The 14,212-nt window shown below is 48.3% G+C and overlaps 1 protein-coding gene across 3 annotated transcripts in view; it reads left to right on the forward strand.

The window, feature by feature from the left end:
* ARHGAP26 (Rho GTPase activating protein 26) overlaps nt 1–14,212 on the forward strand; it is a 522,575-nt gene that overhangs the window by 382,061 nt on the left and 126,302 nt on the right. For all 3 annotated transcript variants that reach the window (XM_075541756.1, XM_075541758.1, XM_075541757.1), the window contains exon 18: nt 9,238–9,397. In XM_075541756.1, the coding sequence (XP_075397871.1) occupies nt 9,238–9,397 (160 nt within the window). The remainder of the gene's footprint in view (nt 1–9,237; nt 9,398–14,212) is intronic.

Raw genomic sequence — 14,212 nt, forward strand, 5'->3', positions numbered from 1 at the left:
GTACTCTCTATTACACTTAATGCATTTATCAAATCTGCAATTCGATCATTGGAAAAATTTTCAACCTCCTTTGGATGGCTGACAGCACCTCCCTGTTTTTTCCCCCCTCATTTCAAAACAGGTGAAATGTCCATTGTTCGATCCTTGCCTAATGGGAAGAAATTCATACCAGATTTTTGGGGGTACCCCTCATATATCCAAAGAATGCCTTATCTTTTCATCATGCCCCCAAATCCCTTTCCTCTGAAGACTTTCCAGGAACGAGTGGGCCTCTGCACGTAGGGGTTAAAGTCGATGTGCCGAATGGTGGGCAGTGTTCAATACCTCTGCAGTGATGCTCATCCGCCTGAAATGTACTTTATCCATTTCGCCAGAGGTAAGGAAGACATTGCAGAGGTGAACTCACACATCTTTAGGGTGCTTGTGGGGAAGCACCCAGGATGATGCCCGGAGGGGCATCAAGACCTCTTGGGGGAAATGGAGACCATTTGGGCATTTCTGCTCCTCTCCCTGGCCCCTCCACCCCCAACTCCTTGTAATTTGCTTTCATGCCTCCAGTGCTCGTTCTTTCATGATTAGGACACCATTTCCAGACTGTGCCAGACATCTATAAGTGGAATGCTGGTATATTTCAGGGACATTTCGTTATTTTCATAACTCTGTCATGCATGCAGCCATTTTTCGCTACAATTAAGGGAGAATGGTGGTTAGTGTAGCATTGCTCTCACCGGCCTAAATGTGGTTTTCTCTGTTTTGCTGATATCTCTCTCTCTCTCTCCCTCCTCCTCTCTCTCACCAGTTTCATAATTTGAGCAGTGAATGTGGAGGAGTATTTTTTCTTTTCCATTGTAATCACTGTGTTTCCCCCACAATCTCAAGCCTGTAAGTGCCCTTCTCCAAATAAGCCTTCTGGTTGGTTTGTCCGAGGCAAGAGTGCCTCTCTGAACCGACGCCAGCCTCTCACTGAGTCGACGCCAGCCTCTCACTGAGTCCCGCGAGGAAAGCAGGCCCACATGGAGTCTGCTGGTCACACTTGGCTCTGCCCTTCAAATAGCTCTGGGGCCTCAGACCCAAGACTTCGCTCCTCAGGCCTTCAGGTTCCTCATCCATAGAATGGCAGTGCCCACCTGCCTCCAAGGGTTTACATGAAACTTAAGAGAGACTACAGGAAAGTGCCCACAAGACACCCTCAGTTGACATTCAAAGCTTCAGATCCTGCATCTCCCTCAATAACCATTCCCAGAAGGTGCTGATGATCATCTGGTTAATGAACGTGGTCACCGTCAACACACAGAAGAATTGATTTTAAACTCTCACACCACTGCCAGCCACCTAGGCAATCCAGCAAAGCCGTGTTTATGGCTCCATTGTTTCCTCAGCTGAGGTCTCCACAGCACTTCCCAGCCCAAGCTGCCACAGCAGGTCCAGGCAACTCACATGCACTCCATCACGCCACCATATACATGCAGGAATCTGATGTTGGTGAAAGGAACTGGATTGACCACCCTGGAAACTCAACTGGTCTGGTTAACCACGCACACGCACTGACTTTTCCGCAGCTCCACTTCCATCAAACCCTTCTCGGCCCTATTGCTCCGAGCCTCCCTGTCTCTGAGAAGGTAGGGCAGAGAAGGTGCTGTCTGTCTACTGCAGCTCAGTGGCCCTCCCACTCAACTACTGTCAGAATCGGAACCATCAGTCATCCTCAGCCAGCCCTCTCCCTGTGCATGCAGAGGGGACGCTGCAAAGTCAAGAGCCCCAGTGAAGTCAGGGGAGGGGGAGGTGGGGGTGCGGAGGCGGGGGTTAGTGTAAACACACCAGAGCTGGGCCCTCACGGGTGGTGGGCTGTGGATGGCGAGGGGCACAGCTGCCAGGCAGGCGAGGGCCTGAGGAAGTGGCTTTCATGAGGCAGCGTTCTGCAGATTGGCTTTAGCTGTGCAGCTCAGCTAACTCCCCAGCTGTTAAGCCAAAAGTGCACATAGGAAAGTGATGGAAAATTAAAATTGCATATGCATTTTTCTGTAGATTTAAACTATTTTTTAATTTAAATAAGAATGAAAAGACATGCAGATCGGGAGGATAACAGAAGACTTTGAAATCTGGGTGAGGGAGGTGGAGTGCCGTGCCCCAGGCAGGTCAGACCACTGTAGGTTCCTGCACGGGATATCAAGCGAACCACTGTCAGCGTGGCTTTCCATCGGCATTTGCTCCACTACTATCAGGAGCCCTGGTGGCATAGTGGGTTACACATGGGACTGCTCACCAAACAACAAGGTCGGCAGTTCAAAACCACTAGCCACTCCTCAGAAAACGATGCGACGTTCCACTCCCATAAAGAGTTATGGTCTCAGCAACCCACAGGGAGAGTTCTGCCCTGCCCTATAGGTTGCTACGAGTTGGAATCGAATTGGTGGCAGTGAGTTTGGTTTGGGAGTTTTTACTACCACTACTTTGACCACCGCCATCAGCAAGAACTGTTGTTAGATATGGGTGAATAGATTCTTAGAACATCCCCTAGACTGGGGGAGGAAGACTGCCCCATTGGATTTCCTGTCCTGTGGTCTTTATGGAGGTAGATTGCTTGCTTGCTTCCACAGAGCCACTACGTGGAACCCATTATGTAGGTTTGAACTGCCAACCTTTTGTTCAGGAACCATGTACTTAACTGTGTCACTGCCAGAGTGTCCCATAACAGAAGCTGCTGTTGTTATTAAGACATTATTTTAGATCAAGTCTCCTCGCATCATCTTATTTCATAGCGTTACAACTCTATGAGGTAGGTATTGTTTTTCAGGTTAGGAAACAGGTTCAAAGAGACCAAGTGACTGGCCCAATATTATTCAGCTGATAAGGCCTCTCTGACACCAGCTACTATGCACACTAGTTCTCTTACCCTAGCTTTCCGTATTTACAGAATGGAGATGATATTTGTACTATCTAGTCTTAGGATTGTGTTTCAAACTGTAAATTATGACACATTAGTGGATTGTGAAATCCATTTTTTGGATTAACAAAGAATCAACTAGAAAATTCCAGAATGCATCACACTTGGCTTGTTTTGGAAACTTTTATTTTTGCTACCCACGTGTGTTTGCACGTGTACTTGCAGTAATAAATGTTGCGTAGTGTGGTAATAATGTATTCTGGAAGTATTAACACCAGAGGATTAATACCAAGGAGTTGGAGATTAAAGATGTCCCAAATGTCCAACCCTTTTGAGATGGTATCCTGATCCATTCCTCCCCCTTATCACCACCACCACACACAGACACACACACACACAATCCTCCTTGGTGCATATTCCTTCACACCCCTGGGTTCCGCGATTCACTGCAGTGTCCCATGTAAGCTCATGAAACTTTGAGGAAATGTCTCAGATGGTGGTGGATCCGAAGGTCAGGCATAAGCGAGCCAAATGCAGGGTCCAGAGCCAGAAACCAAAAATGTCCAAAAGTCAGAGCAGACCTCCTTCCACCCAAGCTCAGTCAGGACATGGAACTGTGGCTTTCCATGTGAGGTGTGTGAGAACTGCATATAGGGCCCATCCAAGGAAAACCCAGCACGGGGTCTTAATTCACATCCTCTATTCAGATAGAGTCTTAAAGACACCCCCAAAGAAACAAAAAATGTGGCGTGATCACATCCTCTGCTGAGGGAAAGTCTAACGATGTCCACAAGGAAAAGGTGTGACTTGGTTCACACCCTCCACTAAAGTCCGGTCTTCATCCCACCCTAACCCTCCTGTCCATTGCTATAGTGGGAATGCCCTCCGACACGGGATTGTAGCCACAGGCGCAGAGGCCAGCATTACAATGCGTCACGTAAGACATTGTGGCTAGAAGGCCCGTATTAATTGACTACCACTCACATAGGAATATATGTTTCAGTTGGAGCAATGTCAGAAAAATCCGAGTTGCTGCCTAGAATTATTAAAAAGATCAAGTAAACAGTTAAAAAATGTTAAGTCATTCTTATAGCACTCTTTTATGAACTTTAAAGTACCCGGTAGGTGTGTCTTCTCATAATGATTTATCACTGGAGGCTAGAGCAGAGAAATAGGGGCGGCAGCAGCTCAGTGATGATGGCAGTTCAGGACAGACATCACTGGCTCTTCACCTTGTGGAGTCCAGTGGAGCCAAGACTTGGCTTTGGTATCTTAACATAGCATTCCAGGTCTCACGATGACTCCTATCTGTAGATGCTGTGGTAGGCGTGGCATTGTTGGGCACACCGGGCCCAATCTGTTGTTATAAAGTACTGCTTAGCACTTAGAGAGCCCGGCTTTCATTTAAGCCTGTGCAAAGCAGATGTGATCCCTGTGACAGCATGGTGGGTGGTCACTTATCCACTGTCACCCAGCTGGTCAGGCCTGTCTGGCTCCAGCCAGGCTCTCTTCTCTAGCTTAACTTTGTGTATTTGCAAAATGGAGATAATGCACATGCCTTAAAGACCTGTTGTTGGGTGCCATTGAGTCAGTTCAGACCACAGTCACAGCCCTAAGCATGACGCAGTAGAATGCTGCTGGTCCTGTGTCATCCTCCCCATCATTCCTGTACCTGCGCCCTTTGCCTCCGCCACTACGTCAGATGCTCTTGCTGAAGGTCTCCCTCTCTTTCACGGACTCTACTTTACCATACATGGAGTACTTTCACAGGTGCTGGTTCCTCCCGATGACTCGTCCAAATCATGTGACATGAAATCTACTTCTAACCCCTTTGTATAGTCCTAGAGCCGAGTTTTCCCAATTCTAAGCCATGGCACACTGCCGGATGGTGAAGTTGTGGACTCATGGATCAGTGGACTGTCTGTTCCCCTCGTGGTACTCCTACCAGGGCCACCCTCACACCGTCCTCGCCTGGAAATCATTTAGAGCCTCTGCTTCTCAGAGAGGCTCGTGTCCACTTTCTCTTGCCCCGTTGCTGGGAAAGGGCCCCTCTAGCCAGAGCTCCTTCCCGTAATATGCTCTTACCTCAGGAAGGAAACTGTAGGACCAAACCCGCTGCTGTCAAGTCAATGCTGACTTCTGCTGACCCTACAGGCTGGAGTAGAACTGCCCCTGTGGGTTTCTGAGACTAACTTTCCAGGAATAGAAAGCCTCATCTTTCGCCCGTGGAGTGGCTAGTGGTTTCAAACTGCTGACCCCATGGTTAGTAGCTCAACTCGTAACCACTATGCCATCAGGGTTCCTCAACTGTAGGACACAGGGCTGTAAATCTCCTGGCAACTACCTTTAAGGCATGCCCCACAGGAGATCCAGTTTCTCAGCTGATGCAGCTTAGTAAATGCTAAAGGGTACCTGTGTCCCCATGGAATTATCCTATGGAATTGTTTCCCTACAATCCTCTGAAAAGCTTATAGAATTGTCAGTTCTCTCCAAAGACAGCTCAGAACATTCCATGTGGGCACATGAGTCTGAAAGGCCTGTGGCCAGGCTCCTTCAATGGGGTGTGATGTGCACAAAAAAAACCCCAAAACAACGTCAGTGTGGGGATTGAAAGTCAAGACCCAACAAGACTTCTTGGATCATGTGAGGAAGACCTCAAACAGCTCTGTTACCACAACAGAAAGCGGGCACTTGTGTTTTACAGAGCTTGCTAATGAATGGGTCCTGCACTGGTGGCTGCAGCAAGCTTCCCCGTGCTCTGCCAACCTGCTTCCCACACGCCTCAGGTTTCGCCAAGCTGTGATGGATGGCTGATGCCAGCAGAGGCTGAGGCCTGGCCCTTTCTCTCCGGGATACATAGCGCTCAAGCCATTAATAATTCATTCCAAAGTAATGAACAAAGCCCTACCAAGTTGTGAGCAGCAATAATCAAGTGACAGATCAATTTATTACTTCAGTGTGCCAGAAGATAATGGTAGTTAGTAATGAAAGGCGCCATACTTTTTCATTCTTCCCAGAAAAGTTTCAGAAGAGTTAGAGCAATGTGTTTTTCAAGTTCTGAAAATAAAACGGATCATTAAAAGGGAAATGAGTTATGTTTAGGTAGCCTCAAGCCTCTTTATATTCCAAGTTCCTGATCTAGAATTACTGTACATTTTCCCAAATGCCTTCGGGCACCAGGGCCTACAAATAAGAATAATTATTTCTCATTAATTAAATCTGAGCATCGGGAGCCAAGCTCCAGACATTGAAAAGGGTGCTTGGGACAAGAGCTGAGACATAGTCCCCTACCCCCCCAAAGGACATCAATAATTGTTTGAGGTTGTATGAGGAAGTAGCTGGCGTCAGAATAATTGTGTTGTGTCTACACAGAAGCTCCCATCAGCCCCTGATGCCCCAGTGACCATCCCTCATGCTGTTTGAGTGCCCGACATCGTCTCAGCTCTGGTGGTACCCGGTGGTCCCAAGAAGAGCACAGCCCTGGCCTTGGGCGGTGGGAGGGGCCCCCTGCCTCCACGAGTGGGGAGGGGGCTGGGGAAGGATGAGAGACCACGAGAGCACGAGGACAGGGGAGAAGTCGCCAGTGTGGCAAGCAGAGGAAGACAGTCAGCCATTCTTAGGTGGAGGGGCATGGCGCGGCGAAGACAAGGGGGTGTATGCAAGTAGAAAGAAGATAGGGAGTCACCCCATCCGGACACTTTGTGGGCAATGCAGCCACATGGAATCGGCCCCGCAACCTGGTGACATCAGTAACTTCTGCCTCTCCCCCACCTTTCTTCAGCTCTGAGGAGACCAACTCCCAGACACCCTGAGTCACTTGCTAACAAGCGCAAACTGACAGGTGGCAGGGAAGGAGGTGGAGGTGAGCTTGGAGTAAGGGGTGTTACTTTGGAAGTATAGGCTTGCTTTGGAAAGTCCTGGGGCCCACTACAGGTCTATACGCACATTGTAGAAAACTTGACCTGTAGCATGTCCCTGTGTCCTCGCCCAAGAGCTGAGACCCGAGGCAGGACTGTTGTAGTTTTCAGCAGACGAAAGGCCTCATGGGATCAGCGTTTCAGACAGGAACTAGTGGGGCGCGGGCAGAATGAAGCTGAACGCCGAGATCGTACTTAGCACAGTGGGCCAAGCATTTGGCTGGTTACTGAAATGTTGGCAGTTCAAGCCTGCTAGCCGTTGCGTGGAAGACAGATGTGGCAGTTGGCTTCGGTAAAGACTGGCCGCCTGGGAAAACCCTACGGAGTTCTGCCGTGTCCTGGTAGAGCTGCTATGATTCGGAATCAGCCCAGCAGCAGGCCCCTTGCTTCTGTTTGTGGTGTTCACACTCTGAGGCATGTAGTGAAAACCGAACATCAGCCAGCCTGTACCTTTTCACGGGGCTCTGCCATTTGCAAGTGCTCTCACACCTGACAGGAGCCCCATGGCACAGCGGTTAAAGCACTCGGTGGCTAACCAGAAGATTGACTAGAACCTGCCAACCCTTCGGAAGTGGCAATCTCCTCCCTAGACCGGCCGCCGTGGAAAGCCACGGGGCAGTTCTGTCCTGTCCTATAGGGCCACTGTGTGTCAGAAGCAACTCCATGGCAGTGGGTTTGATTTGTTTGGGTTCATACCGAAATAGCTTGTTGATTCATTTGCACAAGGGACTTTTCTAACAAGAGGGCCCAGTCTACGGACTTAGCCCATGTGGGCAGAGCAGCAGAGGCCATGGAATTCACTTCCCGCACCCAGGAGCCAGCCGACGCTGACGGCAACCTATAAATATGCATACTTGCTGGTGGGCAGAACCCAAGGCTGTCCAGGTCGCTGGACGGGAGCCCCGAGGGCAGCATTCATCCTTCCCGACTGGAGACGTGCTGCAGCTCAGGGTGGCTTGGCAACAGAGGAGGCAGAGCTAGTGCTATGGAAAAGTGAGAGGCTGCTGGTGGTTCTCCCTGCTCTTCTTCCTGCCTGGCCTGGGCCACTGCTAAATTACCCATGCCTAACCACACCCTGCCCTTCCAGGGGAGGAAGTTTATATCAAATTAAACTCCAGGCCCTAGAAAACGTTAGGAAACACACATCTGCTGGTAAAAACTGGTCGATGGCGTCTTTCAATAAAGTATGTTGGCATGGGAGGCAGTAGGACTTCTCCTCCCACAGAAGAGTGGCATGCAAGAAAACAGTGTGGGCATTTATAGATGACTGTGGAAACATGCCTCATAAATAGCCCTGCACGCTGGGGAGGCAGGCGTCTGCAAACGGCCCTCCCCTCCCCACTTTCGCCCTAGCTTTGGGCTAGTAATGAATGGCTTCCTTCTTCTGACAGGTGATTGGAGAGTTTTTCTTAGGAGTGGCCTTAACTTAACCATTTGTTGTTGTTGCCTTTAAATAATTTGTGTATGTTTATATGCAGGGCCAGCTGTTGAACAGTTGAGGTTTATAGCTAGGTCCCTGGGGCTGGGGCTTTGGGGTAAGAAAAATGTTTAAACAAATTGCTTGCCCAGAGTTACACTTCTGTATTTAACAGGCCACTCAGCCTCAGTGACTGCTGCTGTTGGTATTCCTGGGAGTCACAGTTCAAGTGACAGCGAAAGCACACCCGTCGACATGGATATGCTGGCGTGCGTTTTTAGGCCGCTTTGTGGCACGCATTGCCCGGGGTGGGAGACACGTGTTTCAGTGTAAAGTGATGAAGTCTTGAGTCGGAAGTGCTGAGCTTCCTGACTTGGCTTTAGATATTCCTATCTATCCGTGTAAAAAGGTAAAGCTTTTGTGGCCATGCTGGCAAATGCACGGACCCTGCTGAGAAGTTCTATATTCACACCAGAGAAAATGGTAGGCATGGCTGTGGTTGAAGTTGAGGCAGCGCCCAAGTACAAAAACTCTAACTAAAGGATTAGAAGTCACCTGCCAGGTAAGTGCGGGACTTCTCGCCGCAAGGTTGGTGGCTCAAACCCACCAGCCGCTAGGATGGGAGAAAGATCAAGCTACCTGATCTCAAGCGGTAATGCTCGCTTGAGTCGCTGTGAAGTGGGATGGTCTTGATGGGCGACAGCTGGGTCTTGGGTTTTGATACTCGCGAAACAGGGCGTCGCCTATGCAAAGGTACATGATTTGGAAGGTAGTTCCTTTGGTTCCAAGGTGGGTTGTTTTAGGTAGAATAGATACAATAAAGGTGGAGACAACCTGAAACAATAAGATCATTTGAACACTGATGGTTCCAGGAACTTTGGTAGACTGCTGTCTGAGTGGGAAAGCATCAGTTGGCCTTCGGGCGTCCCAGGATGGTGTGAAAGCTGGGGTTCAGGGAAGTGAGCTGTGTGCCCATCACAGTGTCCCTCACGCACGCCCTCTCTTCTCCTTCCCCCCAGTGTTGCGAACAACCACAAGCAGAATTTGATGACGGTGGCCAACCTTGGCGTGGTGTTTGGACCCACCCTGCTGCGGCCCCAGGAAGAAACTGTAGCAGCCATCATGGATATCAAATTCCAGAACATCGTTATTGAGATCCTAATAGAAAATCACGAAAAGGTAATAAATAATTGTTCCCTCCCAGAGAAGAATGCTCTTCAGAGGAAGCTGTACTGGAATTGACATCCAGGGTTGACTCAAGTCTGACTTACTTGGGGATGCCGTTGCTGGTGGCGGTGCCGATGGCGATGACCGGGATGGTGGCGGTGGTCACTTCCTTGGCGCTGTGCATGTGACGCCAGCCGGCCGTCACAGCACTCCGTGAAGGAGGATCAGGGCCAGCCTGGTTTTGAAGATGTCCCTTATCCACTTTTCTACGTGACTGTTTCATACATTTATTCTCAAACCCCCAACACACCCCCAACCCCCGTTTTTGGACATGCATAGGGATAATTTTGCTCTATTGGTGTTATGAAAGAATTACTTCAAGCAGTTGTGTTACTCAGTTCTGTTTCCAGAATGCCCTCAGGCATCCCAGTGTCGCAAAGCAGGTGGACCCATGAGCGTGGGGGGAATTCAACAACCACAAGAGTCTGAACGATATGATTTACCTTCTTTTTCTTTTCTTTTTTTATTGTGGTTCGAGTGAAAGCTTCCGGAGCACATTCGTTTTCCACGTGACCTTGATAGGCGCTCTGTTTCGTGACGTCGGTGCAGTGTGGCAGTCACTCTTCCCGCTTCCTTCTTGAGTCCCTGTGTCAGTGCACCCTTCTCCTGCTGTTTGTAGGCTCCGCTCTTCGACGAAGTTCTGCCCTTTTGCTTTTCAGTAGCAGTGTTTTCATTGTTCAAAACACTCCCTTCATTAGCCTGTCTGTCTGTTGGTGCATGGACATTCATCTCCAAGTTTGGATGAAGCTCCAGGTTGGACGGGTGTCGCAGGGCCAGAGTTTCGGGGAATCCACCAGTCACTATCAGACCAGTAATAAGTCTGGTCTTTGTCTTGATTTTGAATTTTGCGACACATCTCCCACTCGGTCCGGCACTGTCTAACGTGATGCCACTCAAAGCAGTTAGAAGAGCCTTTTTATATTGGGGATCCTAAACTTCAGTTATTTGTACTGCAAACATTTTTCCAGCTTCCTAGTGTGCTGTTGAGTTTGCCCACTTAAATGTTTGTAAATGATATTTTTCCTCACATGCATTGTTTAATTTGTACAGATGGCCTTTCCTCTAGGGTATTGTGGCTTCTAGTCTTGTTTAAAAAAGTCTCTCCCACCTGATGTTACAGAGTGTGTCGACCTGTAAAATGGGGCTGGAGGGCATGAAGTGCACTCATCTGTCCCCTGCCAGGGCTTGTCCCCCTCAGACTGCTCAGAACCAGCAGTGTTCTCCAGGGCACCATGTGAGAGCTGCAGCTCTGGGATCTGAAAAACAACCCACCCATCCACCCTCCCCAAACAAAATAAAATAACAAGGCTGCTCTTCCCAAAGAAGGGCCTAAAATGGGGAAGTAATCATGCGAGAGAACCTGCAAAATCAGTCTAGGATCTGACTTCTCACCACTTTCACTGATAAGGACCCTGATGTAAGACACCGTTATCTTCTGTCTGGGTTTTTGCAAAAGGCTCCTCATTTGCTTCCCTGCTTCCACCCCTGGCCTGCTTCTTCCGATATACGACACCCACATGAGACTCGCAAATATTAAGTCAGATCATATCATGCATCTGCTGAGACCTCCTTAACGCTCCTCATAATCGCTGAGTGAAAGTCACAGTCTAGGCAACAGCCCGTGAGGCCCCACCAGGCTTTGCTCCCACCGCTGCTTCCCTGTCTCATCTCCGACGCCCCTCCCTCGTTTCCTTCCTCCAGTCCCTTCACTGCTTTGCTCATTTCTCCACATGGCAGTTGCGTGCCCACCTCAAAGCCCGTGCGGTTGCTCTGCCCAGTGCCGGGAACGTGCTTCTCCTTACACCCACGTGGTATGGTTCTGTGCCTCCCTCGAGGCTTCGAAGGGAAGCCTGCCTGCTGAGCTCATTCTATTTAAAGTTGCAAACAGTTCCCACCTCCAGGACTCCCTCACCCCTTCACCCTGCTTTGTCTCTCTCCTTAGCACTTGTCACTGCCTAGCATACTGTATAGTGCATTTATTCTGTCGATTGCCTTTTTGCCCTCCACTGGAGTACTTGCTTCATGACTTGTCTGTTTTGTTCTCTGCTTGCTCTCTAGTGGCTTCATAAGCCAAGCCAAGCTCACAGCCATTGAGTTGATTCCAACTCATGGCGACCCTATAGGACAGGGCAGAATCGCCCCTGTGGGTTTCTGAGACTATAACTCTTTAGGGGAGTACAAAGCCTCATTTTTCTCTCAAGGAGTGGCTGGTGGTTTCGAACAGCTGGCCTTATAGTTAGCAGCCCAATGCATAACTACTTTGCCACCAGGGTTCCTTAGTAGGCACTGAAATATGTATTGGACAAACGAAATAGCCCTTAAAGGAACTAATTCCCAAAGTCCTCCTTGTACACCTCACTTCCTGAAATTCACTCCCTCACGGAGTTCTGCCCCACACCCGGTGGGACTGGCCTAGATGATCAGGACTCGCTGGGTAATGCAGATGGTTCCATGCTCAGCCAGTTCAAATCTCCCAGAGACACATTGGGAAAGGTAGGTCTGGTTATCATATTCCTAGAGATCTCAGCCATTAGACATCTCAGAAACATATGGGTCCCCATAATGAGATTCAACTCAATGACAGCTGGTTTGTTATTCTTCTTGGTTATGTGATCAGTAGGATATTGAAGGCATTGAGGTATCTCACTTTAAAAAAAAATCATCATATTGGGGCTCATACAACTCTAATCACCATCCATCCATCCATTGTGTCAAGCACATTTGTACATTGGTTGCTTATCATTCTCAAAACATTTGCTTTCTACTTGAGCCTTTGATATCGGCTCCTCATTCCCCTTCCCCAACTTCCCTCCCTCATGACCCTTGATAATTTATAAATTATTATTTTTTCAGGTCTTACACTGTCCAATGTCTCCCTTTCACCCACTTTTCTGTTGTTCATCCCCCAGGGAGGAGTTATATGTAGATCATTTATGATTGGTTCCCTCTTTCTCCTCCACCTTTCTCTTACCCTCCTGATATTGCTACTCTCATTATTGGTCCTCAGGGGTTTTTCTATCCTGGATTCCCTGTGTTTCCAGCTCTGAATCTGTGCCAGTGTACATGCTCTGGTCTAGCTGGATTTGTAAGGTAGAATTGGGATCGTGATGGGTGGGGGAGCATTAAAAAACTAGAGGAAAGTTGTATGTTTCATCGCTGCTATACTGCACCCTGACTGGCTCGTCTCCTCCCCATGGAGGTAGTTCACTTTTAGACTAGCCATACAAGACATTGTCTTGGCTTCTGGAATTGCTTCTGGGAAAAGCAAGCCACCGCGTTGAGAGTTGGCAGTTTCACAGCCCAGCAAGAGGAACTGAGGCTGGGTGCTAATAACCAGACCTGCTGGCCAACCACTGAGTGGTCCTCTTGCAAGTCAGCCCTCTAGCTGAACCAAGTCTGTAAATGACTGCCAGTCCTAGCTAACATGTTGACTGCAGGTCATGAGAGACCCTAAGCCAGAACTACCCACTGTAGCCTCTACTGATCCTTGACCCACCCAAACTGAGGTCATCAACGTGTGTCATTGTAAGCTTTAAGACTGGAGCTCATGGAGCATTATACACCTGCTAAACCGAGAAACAAACCCACTGCTGTCGAGTTGATTCCAACTCGTAGGGTTTCCAGGATTGCAGATCTTTCTCCAAATGATTTATGAAGCTGTTTATAGGTGGTGAGAAACTAAGGAGCCTTTTACTAGGGTTCCATGGCTATTTGCCATAACATACTGTTTCTCACCAGCTTCTTCATATTTATTTCTATAAACATTTCTGACTCCAAAGTTAGAGACTAGAATGCAATATTCCATGTGTGCTATCATTTGGAGATTGATAGTTAGTCTGAAAAGAGTGTTGGCTTTATTATTGGCTGTTATTATTCCCACATACAGCAATTGTGTAACGAATACTGATAACCCATTTTTTCCATGTAAAAGTAAGCACACATACTCTGTAGGTAATAATCAGTGATTGGTTAATAAAACAATTTATCTCTTTTTAGTAGAAAAAAAAAGATCTGGTACTTACTAGTCACAACATTTAAACTTAGGTAAACAAGCAGCCACCCCAGCCCGAGGCACTAAGTACAGAGATAGAAATGAACTATGAACTATTTGATCAGGTCTGTGGACGGGTGAGCAAGAGATTGGTGGAAATACTCACCTGGCTTGGGGGAATTATAGATCATATTACGCGCTCATGTTTATTTGGCAGTGTGCATATGAAAAAGGTATGGTGGTGCTTCATTCTGTGTTCTTCATTAGCCTCTGCCTGAGGGTGGGTTGAATTAGTTAAGACTGGTGTTCTTATGGAAGCTGGTGCAGGCTTGTGAGTGAAAGCACATATCCCCCAAATCAGACTCCCTGCCACCATTCAAGTCTGAATCCAGTGGGTTTCTGACACAGTCACTCTGTGGTAGTGGAAAGCCTCATCTTTCTCCCACAGAGCAACTGGTGGTTTTAAACTGCGGACCTTGCAGTTAGGAGCCCAATACTTAATCACGGCACCAAGCAGATGGGTTTGTTCTTTTTGGCACTCCACGATTCTTTCAGTCTTCTTCACAATTAGATGCATCCATTTTCCTGCGGTCTTCCTCATTCAGTGTCCAGCTCTTATATGCATGTGAAGTGATTGAAAATACCAGGGGCACCTTGGTCCTCAAAGTATGACATACTTGCTCTTCAACACTGTAAAGAAGCCTTGTGCAGCACATTTACCCAAAGCAATGCATCATTTGATTTCTTGACTGAGGCTTCCATGAGCATTAATTGTG

This window comes from Tenrec ecaudatus, chromosome 2 (assembly GCF_050624435.1).
Source record: "Tenrec ecaudatus isolate mTenEca1 chromosome 2, mTenEca1.hap1, whole genome shotgun sequence".
Lineage (NCBI taxonomy): Eukaryota > Metazoa > Chordata > Mammalia > Afrosoricida > Tenrecidae > Tenrec > Tenrec ecaudatus.